General features: G+C 35.8%; 1 protein-coding gene across 1 annotated transcript; it reads left to right on the top strand.

The window, feature by feature from the left end:
• Positions 1-2,441: 2,441 nt before the first annotated feature.
• Positions 2,442-9,417, top strand: LOC145595477 (putative calcium-transporting ATPase 11, plasma membrane-type). Its single transcript, XM_081651896.1, has 7 exons — positions 2,442-2,786; positions 4,791-4,845; positions 4,957-6,905; positions 7,063-7,218; positions 7,309-7,480; positions 7,627-7,925; positions 8,970-9,417. Exons 1-7 carry the CDS (start codon positions 2,598-2,600, stop codon positions 9,276-9,278), a joined length of 3,129 nt encoding a protein of 1,042 aa, XP_081508022.1. The 5' UTR covers positions 2,442-2,597; the 3' UTR covers positions 9,279-9,417.
• The last annotated feature ends 5,202 nt before the right edge of the window (positions 9,418-14,619 follow it).

The following is a 14,619-nucleotide window of genomic DNA, read 5'->3' as shown; positions in this document are numbered from 1 at the left end:
AAGGGGCATTTGATTATAGGTCATTGAATAATTGAGTTGAAAATTTTGAAATGCTTTCATTGTTCCAATTTCCGATAATACCTTTCGAAAATAACATTCGAAAATAACATACACCATAGTATTTTATCCTAAATAGACCTTTGTAATTCATCTAATACTACAATGAGGAAGTGGTTTGAATTAGATTCTTGTTGTAGTCCAATTACTATTGTAAAATTCTTTAGTAATCCACCACAAGCCCCTAGCATTTCTTTTTACGTCTCGATACAGTCCTTAACAAAGTTGGTAATGTATGAGAGGTACCTTTCCTAGCCCTTTCCCACCATATTATGTCTCTCGGCATCTTTTCATTAGCTAGGCTTCATTAGGTCAGTAAAAATTATGGGCAAATTCACTTTTCCTTGCCAATGATATTGTGAAAGATAGTGATATAGCATAATTAAAGGGAAATAAAAGCAATCTACCATGGAACCCCAAAAACTCAAGCTTTTATCGAAGTATATAGATTTGCAAAACTTGAGATTATAATTTCCAAAACCTAGATTGAAGTCCGATATTGAGGTTATTTGTAGTGGAGTCAATTAGGATTGCTGGATTGGGTTTGATTAGGTACTTCGAGTCGGGTCTAGTTTGAGTTTGAATCATGCTAAATCATTGTGCTTATGTAGGTAGGAATCTAAATTAGGTCATTTTCGAGTCGAGTTTGATTTTTGACACTGGAGTGTTATTCTTATGTAGGAATAAAAAAGGTTAAGTTTATACTCCTTGAGTTCTAGTCCCAAAAAAAAAAAGAAAAATAAATAAAACGCCCTTCTTATATAATTGAAACAATTTGGTTCTTTGCACTATTCACCTAATCCACTTTGACTGAACTTAGGGGCCGTTTGGTTGGGGGTATTCAGGAAAGGGAATGGGAATCAATCACCCCGATTCCCTTTGTTGTTGTTTGTTAAGCACTTTCTTTCATTCCCTTTACCCCCTTCATTCCCCCAAATCCCTCTAACTTCATTCCCCACCCCCCCAAGGTATTTCCATTCCATTCCCGACCCACCTTCACACCACCACATCACCACCTTCACACCTACCAACACCACCGGAAACCAGCCCACCTTACCACCGCCGACACCACCCCGACCATCGCTGCTCCTCCCCCGACCACCGTCGCCCTTCCCCCGACCCTCGACGCCCTCCCCTTCCCCGCAAAACATCCCTCAGCCCTCGCAAAACCCCTCCCTATCCCGTAAAACCGCCGCCCAGCCCTACCACAACCCTCTCCGACCCTCGCCGACCCTTCCCCTACCCTCGCCACCTGTCCCCTTCCCCGCAAAAGCATTCCTCTGCACTTTCTAAACCCCTCGTCAGTCTAGGGTTTTTTCGATTAGGATTTTTTGCGGGGCTTAGGAAGGTTTAGCGACTGGCGGTGATGGCCGGAGAAGGGAGGCGAAGGGTGAGGGAGGTGTGGCGACTGGTTTGGTGGTGGTTCGGTGGTGGGAACGATGGAAATTGAATTTTACTGGTGGTTGGTGGTGGTGGTGGTGTGGTGGTGGGACTGGTGGGTCTCATTCCCTTTGTTTTTAAAACAAACAACACCCCAAATTTTAGGTATTTTCATTCCATTCATTCTCTTTCCCTTTATTCATTCCATTCCGATTACCCTCTGCGAACCAAACGGCCCCTTAGTAATTTGTACTTTAGAAAATTTTTAGTCTTGTGGGTTCTTATTGAAATCATCTTAATGTATAATTGTAAAGATTCAATTTGTATTATTTTACTAATTGATAATTAAAAATATTATTGATCAAGTTTTTGGAGCAATTTCATGCTTTTTGTTTTGACATATATTCTTAGGACAAACGATTTACTTTATGTTTTTTAAAAAATAAAGAATGGAGTAGTAAAACAAGCCTTTCGCATTGGGTCAATCTATTTTGGCTATGTTAGCATTACTATAAACCATTCAATTGGGTCCGAATCAATTGGGTCCGAATCAATTGGGTCAACTAGAATTTTATTGTCAATCCCTTCATTTGAAATAGATGAATTTTCGTGTACCAATTTATCATAGAAAGTATCATGATTTTTCCTAGGTCATATTAATTGTGATTTTAGCTTGGGTTTATTTTTGGGTTTAATAATTTTAGAAATAAGTTTAGTTTGCATACATTAAGTCTAATTTCCCACAAAAAGTTGCACTAAGTTAGCGCCTTAACGAAGACTAGATTAAAAATTCTCTCTATATGTGGAGAGTAAATTCCAAAAATAAAACTTTTATGTTTTTGTCAACAAAACAACTCCACAGTTTCCTGCTACCCATACAACACTCCCATTTTCCATGCTTATATAGGTCAACTAAATAACACTATTTATATATAGTGCTTTATTCCTCCCCTTAGAATCGGATCTTTTGTTATAGAATTACCATAAACCATGTAATTATTCAAATGTCACTCTTTCTTCCAAAAAAAAAAAAAACAAAATAAAAAAAACATAAGATAAGTTTTGTCACTCTTCTCAACTCACTTCATCTGTTATTATAACCTATATATCTTATTGTTTCTTAATTTATATGTTATATTTTCATAAGCAACAATATTATTATGAGTTTTCATAAGATGGAGAAATATTTGAGGGAAAACTTTGATGTTGATCCGAAGAGACCTTCGGAAGAAGCATTGAGGAGATGGAGATCAGCTGTTTGGCTCGTTAAAAATCCTCGCCGTCGCTTTCGTATGGTGGCCGATCTTGCTAAGCGCCAAGAAGCCGCCCGTAAACGACTTAAACTTCAGGTTATCATCTCTTCTTATTATTCTTTTTCACCATATTCATCACTTTTCTAAAAGAACCTCTTTTTTTTTTTTTTTTTTTTTTTTTTTTTTTTTTTTCATTCTCTTTATTTTCCTAGAATGACTTTTACTTTGATTGCATTGTTATGAAAATAACCTAGATACACTTTGCACCCGAGTGTATATAAGAATCTTTTGTATTTTCGTTGCATGTATATAAACACTTTACAGTCTCCCATTATACCCGGAAATGAAAAAAAAAAAAACTTTTTGACATTTGAATTTTTAATTTTTACGGTTAATGTTAAACAATTTTTGGTTTGGTATAATCAAGAATATAATTTTTTTTTTAATTTTAATTTTATAGATTTATACTACTTTCGTTTCATGTTATTTGCAACAGATTTATACTACTTTATGTCAAATCGTTGCAATTAATATGAAACAGAGATAGTAAATAATTTTCGCAATCGTGTACATAGCCGTGCATCTCGACGTGTAATTGTTTGATTTGAAATGTTTATTTTCCTCTACATATTATTTTAGAAATATTAAGTATTAACATATTGATTAGTAGAATTTACATCGAAATGTAGATCTTAACGCAACAAAATTGACAATTGTTGTTACAACTTACAAAGCACCTAAACACGAGTACACGACTACTAATATGGTGGTTTAGTAATAGCATATTGTAACGTGGAAAAGTCTTAAATTAGGTATTTAAATTAGGTATTCAAGAAGTGGAAAAGTATGGTTGCATTTTTTTTGAATGACTTGTCAATTAAGGTGTGGAAGTTGAAGCATCTACGAATAAATAATACTGTATGACGCAGGCAAATCAGTGTACATGCTGCTTTATGCATTTTTTGTTAAGAAAACTACCTTTGAGGTCTATTTATGGAATTACTTTCGTTTATCGTAAATTGGACCTAGAATGACACATTTTAAAGTAAATGGGTATGACAGAAAAACGGAGGGAGTACGTACTTTAAAAACGAGACTCTGTAGTGTTTGTTGTTCATTTTATATACGCTCATTGTTCCTTAAAGTCTAAGTTGAAATGTGAAAATTGTGTTTATATTCCTTATGTTTTAAATCATGTTGAACTATATTTTCTTTCTGTTTTGAGATATTTAACATTTATATATGGACCGGTAGTTTAAGGATGGTAAGTGGAGATCCTAAAATGAGTTATTTAATGTACTATGTACATAAATTTAAGTTAATAGTTCACTTATATTGTGTGAAAGTGAGACATGTGAGAGTGGGGAAAATAATTAGGTTATATATGGTAGTTTTATTTAGTTTTTAGAGAGGCACAAGAACAGGGATGAGAATTGATTTCATCTCCTGAAATCGGGAGGGAAGCTCTAACCACTTGAGCTAATCCTCCCTCTCAATGGGTTATGGTAGTTAGTAGTTCATTAATATCCAAAAAAGAAATGTATGTGTCAATTATGCATAAACGGCTAAAAAAAGTGTCAACTATTTTGAAATGGAGTTCGTGTGGACTCGAAATGAATGTTTCCACATGATTACTTGAATTCATTGAGCATAATCATGTGATGTTGTATTGGACGTCTTGTACTCCATGTGTTGACATATTGTATTTGCTCAGTTAATGTAGGATTAATAATGATATTACGGGTTAGCTTAGGGTAATGTACTTGATTATGACAAAGCCAGGTCCCTAAGGAGGATGTTTTTCGTTATTTAATTATTTTCCAAACTTATTAGCCCTTATTGAACTTCATTGATACAAAGTGAACTGAATCGGGCTCAAGATGATACTATTGATGTCTTGCATAACGTATACGAAAATTATGTACAGAAGCATTTCTTAGACTTCCAAATGTATATGTTTTTCAGTTCATTCATAGTCAATTTTTCATATCTAATTCTTATGCAGAAAGTGTAAATGACATACATCCATGTAAATAAATTTGTTAAAATGTCTAGTAACATTCATTCATTGAAGTAACATGTTCTGTTTTGATCTTCCAGGAAAAAATACGAGTTGCTCTGTATGTACAGAAAGCTGCTCTACATTTCATGGATGGTACAACAGCTAACTACTCGTGTTATGTGTAAAGATTCATGTGTACAATATACGTCTATTTTCTTTTATCTATTAGCCTCATTATTTGTTCAATTTCTTTGTTATGTACAGCGGGCAGGAAAGATGAATTCACATTGTCAGAAGAAGCCAAACAGGCAGGATATAAAATTCATGCAGACGAGCTAGCGTCAGTTGTTCGAGGTCACAATACACGAGACCTTAATGCTCATGGTGGAGTAGAAGGGATTGCAGAGAAGATTTCAGCGTCTTTTAAAAATGGAGTTAGCTCAAATGAAACAGAACAACGAGAAAATATCTTTGGTGCTAATCGATTTGTTGAAAAGCCTGCAAGATCTTTCTGGAGCTTTGTTTGGGATGCTTTGCAAGATTTGACCTTAATCATTCTACTGGTATGTGCTGTTGTTTCTGTAGGAGTCGGGTTAGCAACAGAAGGGTGGCCGAAAGGTATGTATGATGGCTCAGGAATTATACTAAGTATCGTGTTGGTTGTTATGGTGACTGCTATCAGTGATTATAAGCAATCGTTACAGTTCAAAGACTTGGACAAAGAAAAGAAAAACATTAAGGTACATGTTACAAGAGATGGTAAAAGGCAACAGATTTCGATTTATGATTTGGTTGTTGGAGATGTTGTTGTACTGTCAGTAGGAGATCAAGTTCCTGCAGATGGACTGTTTATCTCTGGCTATAACTTGTCGATTGATGAATCGAGCTTATCAGGTGAGAGTGAGCCAGTTCATGTAACGAAAGAGAAACCTTTTCTTCTGTCAGGTACTAAAGTACAAGATGGTTCAGCTAAAATGCTGGTGACTGCTGTTGGTATGAGGACCGAGTGGGGGTCTTTGATGGCCACACTCAACGATGGTGATGAAGAGGAGACACCGCTACAAGTTAAGCTGAACGGGGTAGCAACTATTATTGGAAAAATTGGTTTAGGATTTGCAGTAGTGACATTCTTGGTTTTGGTAGGCCGGTTTACAGTGGAGAAATCGTTCCAACATGAGATGGGTAGTTGGTCCTCAAAGGATGCTTTGAAACTATTAAACTATTTTGCAACTGCTGTTACCATTGTTGTTGTTGCAGTACCTGAGGGACTGCCATTAGCTGTGACTTTGAGTCTTGCATTTGCTATGAAGAAACTTATGAATGACAGGGCGCTTGTCAGACATCTCTCAGCCTGCGAAACAATGGGATCTGCAAGCTGCATTTGTACTGATAAAACAGGAACTTTAACTACTAATCATATGGTGGTTACTAAGTTATGGGTACATGGACAGGTTAAGGAAATCTCCAGCACAAGTAGCAATGCTGAAGCTGTGAAATCCTCGATATGTAGTAGGGCCTTGGATATACTTCTACAAGCCATATTTCTTAATACAGGCTCTGAAGTTGTTAAAGGGGAGACAGGGGAAAGGCCGAAGATATTAGGAACTCCAACCGAAAGAGCAATCTTAGAGTTTGGCTTGCTACTTGGAGGCGATTTTACTACCTTCCAAGAGGAATCGAAGATACTTAAGATTGAGCCATTTAATTCTGTTAAGAAAAAGATGTCTATTCTTGCAACTCTACCTTCAGGTGGTGTTCGAGCCTTTAGCAAAGGCGCTTCAGAAATCATACTTGAAATGTGTGACAAGCTTTTAGATCCTAATGGGAAACCTGTACCACTGTCTAAAGTTATGAGACAGAATATTACTGATGTTATAGACAAATTTGCTTCGGATGCATTAAGAACCCTATGCATTGCTTACAAAGACATGGAAGAAAAATCAAGTGAGGATTGCAACATACCCGAAGAGAACCTTACATTGATCGCAGTCGTTGGGATAAAGGATCCTGTACGTCCAGGAGTTAAGGAAGCCGTTCAAACTTGTTTAGATGCCGGGATAACTGTAAGGATGGTTACAGGGGATAATATTAACACTGCTAAAGCCATAGCAAGAGAATGTGGGATCTTAACTAGTTCTGGTTTAGCAATCGAAGGCCCAGAGTTTCGCAATATGAGCCCCAAGGAGATGCAAGATATTATTCCAAATTTGCAGGTACGAGTATATATATAGCAAATCAATGATTAATCTAGCATTCCCTATCCTATAATCTCAGGGTGGTCTTGCTAACACGTACTTTAAGGCCTTGTTCTCGTTACCTTATAAAATACAGAAAAGTTCATATATATTTACACATTATATGACTTTGCAGGTTATGGCTCGATCAATGCCATTGGACAAGCACACACTAGTCACCCAATTGAGGCAGAACAGAGAAATTGTGGCAGTAACCGGGGATGGGACTAATGATGCCCCAGCTTTGCATGAAGCAGATATTGGACTTGCCATGGGAATTGTAGGAACTGAGGTTGTTTAAATGTTATAACTTTGATTAGTTTGATTTATTATATGCTTTTTTGAGTTATACAATATCTTTTCTTACTCCATTTTCTTACAGGTTGCCAAAGAAAATGCTGATGTTGTAATCATGGATGACAATTTTGCAACCATACTAAAGGTTGCTCGTTGGGGTCGTTCTGTTTATGTAAATATTCAGAAGTTTGTACAGTTCCAATTAACAGTTAACATAGTTGCTCTAGTCACAAACTTTGCTTCTGCTTGCATTACAGGTTCGTTTAACATCTATATTTTTCTTTTCTAAAGAAACTAATAAAGCTCAGTTATGCTACCCATTTATATTTATATCTAGTAAAAATAACCAATTTCAAATTCACAAAATCAGATTGCTTTGTATAAAATGTTCCAAATACTGCAGGTTCTGCTCCTCTTACAGCAGTTCAATTGCTTTGGGTGAACATGATTATGGACACTCTAGGAGCATTAGCACTAGCCACTGAGCCACCTAATGATGAACTGATGAAGCGGCCGCCTGTTGGGAGAGATGCACATTTTATAACCAACATTATGTGGAGGAACATAATTGGTCACAGCATCTACCAGTTGGTTGCACTTGGAGTTCTCCAGTTTGGCGGCGAACATCTCCTAGGTCTCACTGGACATAATGCCACTAAAACTCTTAACACCTTCATATTCAACACCTTTGTTTTCTGTCAGGTAATAAGATGTTGCTTGATATTCTAACACATATAAACTACATTACCCTGCAAATTCCATATAATTTGGCATGAAGCACCTTAATAATGTCTAGTTATAGATCTGCAACATGCCAAGTTCGAGTCAGTCAATCTAATTTTAATGTTTAATTTTAAGCATTTTTTTGTACCAAGTTTTGGTAGGCTATTCCACATTTTTCATTATTTTAGGTCGTCTTTTTAACCCTACTAGGTCGGGTTTCAGGGTTATGTACAATTTCATGTAATTTTTCATAGGTGGGTTAGTCAATCCCAATTTTCATGTTCATGATGCAATATTTTACTTATAATGGTCATTCCAGTCAAGTTTTCCTAGGTCGGATTTGGGTAGGGTCATTTTTGTTGGAATATTTGCTTCAAATTGTTAGTGGTTAGTTAACTCCTAATGTTAGTGGAATCATAATAGTAGTGGGATAGTTTAGTGGGGGTTAATGTTAGCATGATCAATAATCATGGGATTATGCTCCTTATTTTTAGTTATATTTTGCACTATATATATATGTTGCAATGTAGTACAATTTTAAATGGATTAAATACAACTTTTATTATTCTTTCCCTTCTCTCATCTCTATTTTATTATTTCAACAATTTTTCCTAGTCTAACTTGCATTTTAGATTACCCTGCAATTTCCATATAAATGGCACGAAGCACCTGCACCTTAAACATGTCTAGTATAGATTTGCCAACTTGCCATGTTCGAGTCAGTCAATTTAATTTTGTAGATTTAACTTTAAGCATTTTTTGTACCAAGTTTTGGTAGGCCATCAAGATTTTTGTTTGTTTTAGGTCGTTGTTTTAAATCCTGCTAGCCTGGGTTCCAGAGTATGTACAATTTCGGGTTATGTACAATCTCATGTAATTTTTCATAGGCCGGATTTGGGTTAGGTCATTTTTCCTAGTCTAACTTGCATTTGTGCCTCAACTGCACAAACATAACAACGTGTATGTTAATGTGAATTGTGATTTTTTTATAATTCATTTTGAATGACACATTGTTGTTTTCAGGTATTCAATGAAATCAATAGCAGGGACATGGAAAAGATAAATGTAGTGAAAGGAATATTAGGAAATTGGGTTTTCTTGGCTATCATATCCACTACAGTCATGTTTCAAGTGATAATCGTCGAGTTTCTAGGCACATTCGCAGACACAGTGCCACTAAACTGGAAGTTGTGGCTACTAAGTGTAGGAATTGGAGCAGTAAGCTTACTAGTAGCTGTTGTGCTGAAATGTATCCCAGTCGACAACCTCGGGTATCCATCTAAGCACCATGATGGTTATGAAGAGCTGCCTAGCGGTCCAGAACAAGCCTAAACTTGTACTAACACAAGAACTTAAGCTTGCTTTTATATTTGAAGAAACAATTTATAGGAGCATAACACTAGTTGTTCTTAAACTGCACCATTATTGTTTTTTCTCTGTTTTTTTGCTGTAATTGAAAACAAACATCAGTTTTTTCTCCCTAGAATATCTGATGACTGATGTAACAGATAGTTTAAGAATTCCATCCTTATGTTGTTTATTATTTCTAACTTTTTTTTATATAACATTTTGATTAACGTATGTAGTTTATCTTATTTAAAAGTTTAAAGTGAATTTTCATATTACAAACATAATGTATAAGAATCTAATACTAGTTTATTCTTTTTTATTCTTTCATTTTTTTTAGGTGTTAAATCGCTATTATTTTAAAAGTTTTAGATAACTCATAAAAATACTATCTACACAATTATATTATTGTCCTTTTTAATGTTAATTGCCTTAATTTAACTCTTAATAAAAGTGTGTGAATATACCACTAACAATATTTATTTACATATTTCCACTCATTAATGTAACACCCCGATCCCAAATTAGGGAGGGGCCTATTGTCACGAAATGCACATCAAAAGCCAACAACTGTCCCACATATTAATAACACAAGTTCTTCCGGCGCATTTTGTCCTCACTCATGCACACCGTGAGAAAACTTACCAGGAGATCACCCATCCCAAGACTATTCGCAGCCAAGCTAAGCACGCTTAATTGAGGGGTATCTTAGCATATGAACTGCATCTTGTTGATATAAGTAGTATATTAAATATTTTTTTTAAAGCAATCATGAGGGGTATTATATTAATGTTGCTAACAACTGAAAGAGCTTTCAGAAATGGCTCGTTACAACAAGTGCTAAGCTATTTGTTATCACTTCAAAACCCAAGGAGCCCAACACTTGTCTACATGATTTCTTTGTTCTTTCCAATTGCTCGCCAGAATTGGGTGGTCTCAGAGCCAAGGCAAAGATAAGGGAAACAACAAAACAAAGTATGAATCAAGCATAAGTTGAGTACATACATATGATAATTATAACAAAAACATGATTGCTAAACGCAACCTCTAGTTACTACTATATACCCCTCCTAAATACCATAAAAACCCTTCTAAGCTAAAATCATCTTCACGATATTTTTACCTGTTTTCTTTTCCACCTTCTTCCACACCTAATTTCCAGAAATAATTTATACCTTTGTTTATTCGAATTACTTACACAATCAATTAGTGAACAATATTCCGAGATCTAATGAATATGAACATGAATCGGATGAAGTTAGGTGACACACGAAATAGGCTCAATCATTTCATACAATTTGAACGAAATATGAAAAGTGGTGTAGACACCCATTTGTGTCTCCCCAAAAACCAAACCCAGTGATGAATGCCTTGTGCGTCGAAACATAATCGAATGAGGTGAAAGTGATTCGAAAGTCAAGTGTCGCGGTTTAGTTTTAATTAATTTCTTTTCTCTCTGTTTTTGAAAGTGGCTTTATTTATTTGAAAATGTCCATTTCAGTTTATTTTGGTCCATGATAAGGGTCCAATAATGGTGTAGTTGTATGGGGCTTGAAAAGACCTTTCCAACGATATATTATAGGCCCAATTCCGATGAATATTGAGGAAGTTATGGCCAAAATACTAAACTGGGCCCGGTGTTTTATTTTATTACGGCCCAATGATCTAGAGGAGGGCCCAATATTGATTATTATTCCTAAAACTATTAGGATTAATTATAGTTTTCTAGAAGCTTCTAGAAAGTTCTTTTTAATTCTAATATTGATAGGATTAATAATTAGTTATCTTTAAAGGTTTTTTATTTGGAATAACATATTATTTTATTATCTTAAATAAGTATTTTATCTTCTGTACGGATTCCGTAGATCAAGTTGATTAAAGATCGGATTCCGTGTAAAGATAAAAACGCGCTTATACAGGCTGTCGCCAGACGACAAGTCTGTCGCCGCGCGACAGACCCTGTCGCCGCGCGACAGACCCTGTCGCCTCGCGAAAGACATTGTCGCGTCGCGACAGAGTCTAGTCCTGGCGACGGCGTGGAGTTTTATTCCTTATCAAATTCTATGTTTTTCCGGACTATTTTTCTTATAAATAGGGTCCGAATTCCTGTTTTCAGAAATCATTCACCATCATCAATTCTCATTAACTCTTACTTAATTCTTATTCTTTCTCTCTCTTTCTAAACTACCTTTTTACAAAATAAAATATTCCGCATACACTAGACTTAGAGTCTCTTAGCCAAGTTCGAAGTTGCCTTCGCCCTAGACGTGAAAGGTTGATAATTTCTGAGGGTTTGGTCCAAAACTAGTCTAAACTTTATTTAATTTGATTTAATTTAATTCTTTAATTCTAATTATTGTTTATTATTTTCATTGAAGTTTACTAACTTGTGTATTTTGTTATTAGAAAGAGGTACGAGGCTTCAAAGTATGTAATCTTATTACTCTCTTTCAATGTAGAAAGCATGTTTATTAATGTTTATTTTCTAGTATCATGTTAGGATGCTTTTAATGCTTTCTAGTATCATGTTAGGATGTTATTTTATGCTTTCTAGTATCATGTTTAGGGTGCCTTTGCTTATTTCTAATATCATGTTAGTACCATGTTAGGTTTAAAGCTTTGATCTTTATTGTTTAGTGACATGCTAGGATTCGTTATTAATCTTATTAGTATCATGCCTAGGATCTTGCTATTATATTCAAGCTTTATTATACCTTATCATGCTATTATCATCGTTATTGTTATTATGATTATTATTGTTTATTATTTATGTTGCTTGATATTTTTTATATTATTGTTATTGCTTGATCACACCTTTTATGATTGTTAAAGGGAATTTGTACTTGAAATCACGCTTAATAAGATAATTAATAATTTGGTTTAGGCTAATGTGATTTTAATTCAAGTGATCGCCAATAATAGTATTATTTGTGCATTAATATTCAACCAACATAGATAAACAGGGTAGGATGAATATAATGTTTGTATGTTATTCGAAAAGCGCACATGAATACGAGCAGAACAAAGTAGAGGCCTATTTTATAGGGCGGGTCCTTTCTTTTGTAGATTGGATTCGTACCCTCATCCCCGGATCCTATTTGGTTCAAGACCTTATGGAGTATTTGACGGTCCTTTGGATTGTCTTTTGGGTACAAGTTCCTTAAAACTTGTTGGCGACTCTTTTTGCTCTTTGTCTTTCCCTTTGGAACGCCACCGTACTTTAGTGTACGATCACAGTGGGGTTCAAGTTTGGGGTTATCATAATGCTTGAAATATTCCCTACAGTTTTTGGCGACTCCGCTGGGGAGGATTTCTATTTATATTCCTGAAATTTATTAAATTTTGGCAATTATTTAGAATGAGCGGATGAGACTCGAAAAATTCTAAGTATTTCATGTGCGTGATTTGATTAACATTATTGTCATATGCATTAAAAGGTCCTCATGGGAGCACCCCATGAGTCAATCCATAGGAATTTTACACGTAGGAAATTTGGGAAATATCTTTCATGACTAGAATCGAAAAGATAATACGAAATCTGGAAAATTCGAAGAACATAGAAACTTGCCAAGGCATGTAGGAACTAGCGTCTAGAAAACAGGGCTTGTCGCCCATAAAAAGTTTCTGTCGCTTGGCGACAGGGACTTTTTTGTGGCGACAGTCCCTGTAGTCTGGCGCCAAGTTCTTCCAATACCGAGCCAGGGTTCTGTCTTCTCGCTTTGACCTTTTCTAGTGTTGTTGGCTCGATTTTGCTTATTGATTGAGTCATTTTCTCACTTTTCTGAAACCCATATGTGTTCTACATATGGATATAACCCTCTGGGGGTTCCTGCTTCGCCTGCCCAATGGAGTATTCCACTATTTTGTGCAAAGCTCAGATTTGGGGACGTGTAAGTTTTGTGAATCCATCCAACCATGGCGTCGAGTCCGATCTCCTATCGCACTCGCGGAATCTTGTCCATTCGCTCCAACCCTCACGGTAGGCTTGTGTGCAATGCATATGGATTCTTAACCATGGACCTTTTTGACTTAACCCATATCCTCGAACTTTAGAGAACTAGAGCCATGGTTAGGTTGCAAACTCATCATATTGTGACTATGTGAACTACTTGTGCACCCTTGCTTGTATATATTATATATGTGTTAACCGTTTGTTTGACTTGTGTTAAAGACTAAATAAAATAACCAATGACTAAAGGACTTTGTTTAATTAATTAATTAATTAATTTGAACTAATGAATAAGCCTAAAATCGAGTCAAACCCCTTTAAGTCAACCCGGATTTTTATTCCCGCATACTGCACATGCGTCAACTTGTTTTGGTCATAGCCGGTGTTCTAGGAAGAACCACGAGTCGTATAACCTATGAATCTGTAGCCCCGAGTTTTATCTTTAATCTAATGTTGGTTTCGTTACAATCAGAGTCACAGATTAAAAGTTATGACTAAAATACTACAGCCTGTCCAGTTTAATGCACATACGTGAAGTCTTAATTTAGTCTTTGCTTAAGTCTAGTCACATAGTCTAGCCAATTGGTCATGACACAAGTCTTAACATGTCACTCATTAGTCTTAGCACACACTTTGTACATGTCGCCATGACCATGTATTAGGTTCATGCATGAGTCGTTTTTCCGTCATTTGAGTTGGGGGTCCATTCTTTTCTCAATTCTTCCATATTTCTTTATCTACATCTTCTTCCTACACTCCACATTCTTTCTCCATACATATCATTCCCTTCAATCTTCCATAATCTTTTCCCATATATTGCATGTTGAATAAGGCTTGAGTCAAAATAATTGGTATGAAACTTATCCCTAAATTCCCTTTCTACAGTACTTGGTTAAGGAGAGAAGGGCGTTTAATCAAGGACAACACTTTTGTTCAAGTTTTACTTTTTGACAAACCAATTGGTAGGAAAAGGAAAGCTAAGAAGGCAATGGCTAGTCAAGAAGAACTTAATGAGGTCAAGGGACAGGTAGCCAACTTGGCTGAGATGTTACAAAACTTATCGCTGCAAATAAGCAATCCTGAAAAACAGAAACAAATGGACCTAATCCAGGAAAGCTTGGGCAAGCTGTCCAACGACTTTAGATTCCAAGAGATTAGCTCCCAAGGGGTCTTGGTGGATAAGGACCTTCTCCCACAGAAGTTCAATCCCAATGACATCCCTAAGTTCAAGGCCATGGATAATCCTTATTTTCATTTAAGAGCTTTTGAAACTATAATGAACATTAAAGGTATAGATAGAAAAGCATTTCACTATGTATTTTCTTTGTCTTTAGAAGCTATATGTCAACAATGGTACTTTTCTCTGGACAAAGAGAA

The sequence above is a fragment of the Chenopodium album genome, chromosome 19, assembly GCF_948465745.1.
Source record: "Chenopodium album chromosome 19, dcCheAlbu1.1, whole genome shotgun sequence".
NCBI lineage: Eukaryota > Viridiplantae > Streptophyta > Magnoliopsida > Caryophyllales > Amaranthaceae > Chenopodium > Chenopodium album.
Note: the sequence above shows the minus strand (reverse complement) of the source record. Positions and strands in the feature narration are given on the sequence as shown.

Excerpts from the sequence above, each read along its gene's own strand:
- LOC145595477 (XM_081651896.1), top strand. The coding sequence starts at position 2,598 with ATGAGTTTTCATAAGATGGAGAAATATTTGAGGGAAAACTTTGATGTT. Across the intron at positions 2,787-4,790 it reads GTAAACGACTTAAACTTCAG|GAAAAAATACGAGTTGCTCT; the intron begins GTTATCATCTCT and ends TTGATCTTCCAG. Across the intron at positions 7,219-7,308 it reads TGGGAATTGTAGGAACTGAG|GTTGCCAAAGAAAATGCTGA; the intron begins GTTGTTTAAATG and ends ATTTTCTTACAG.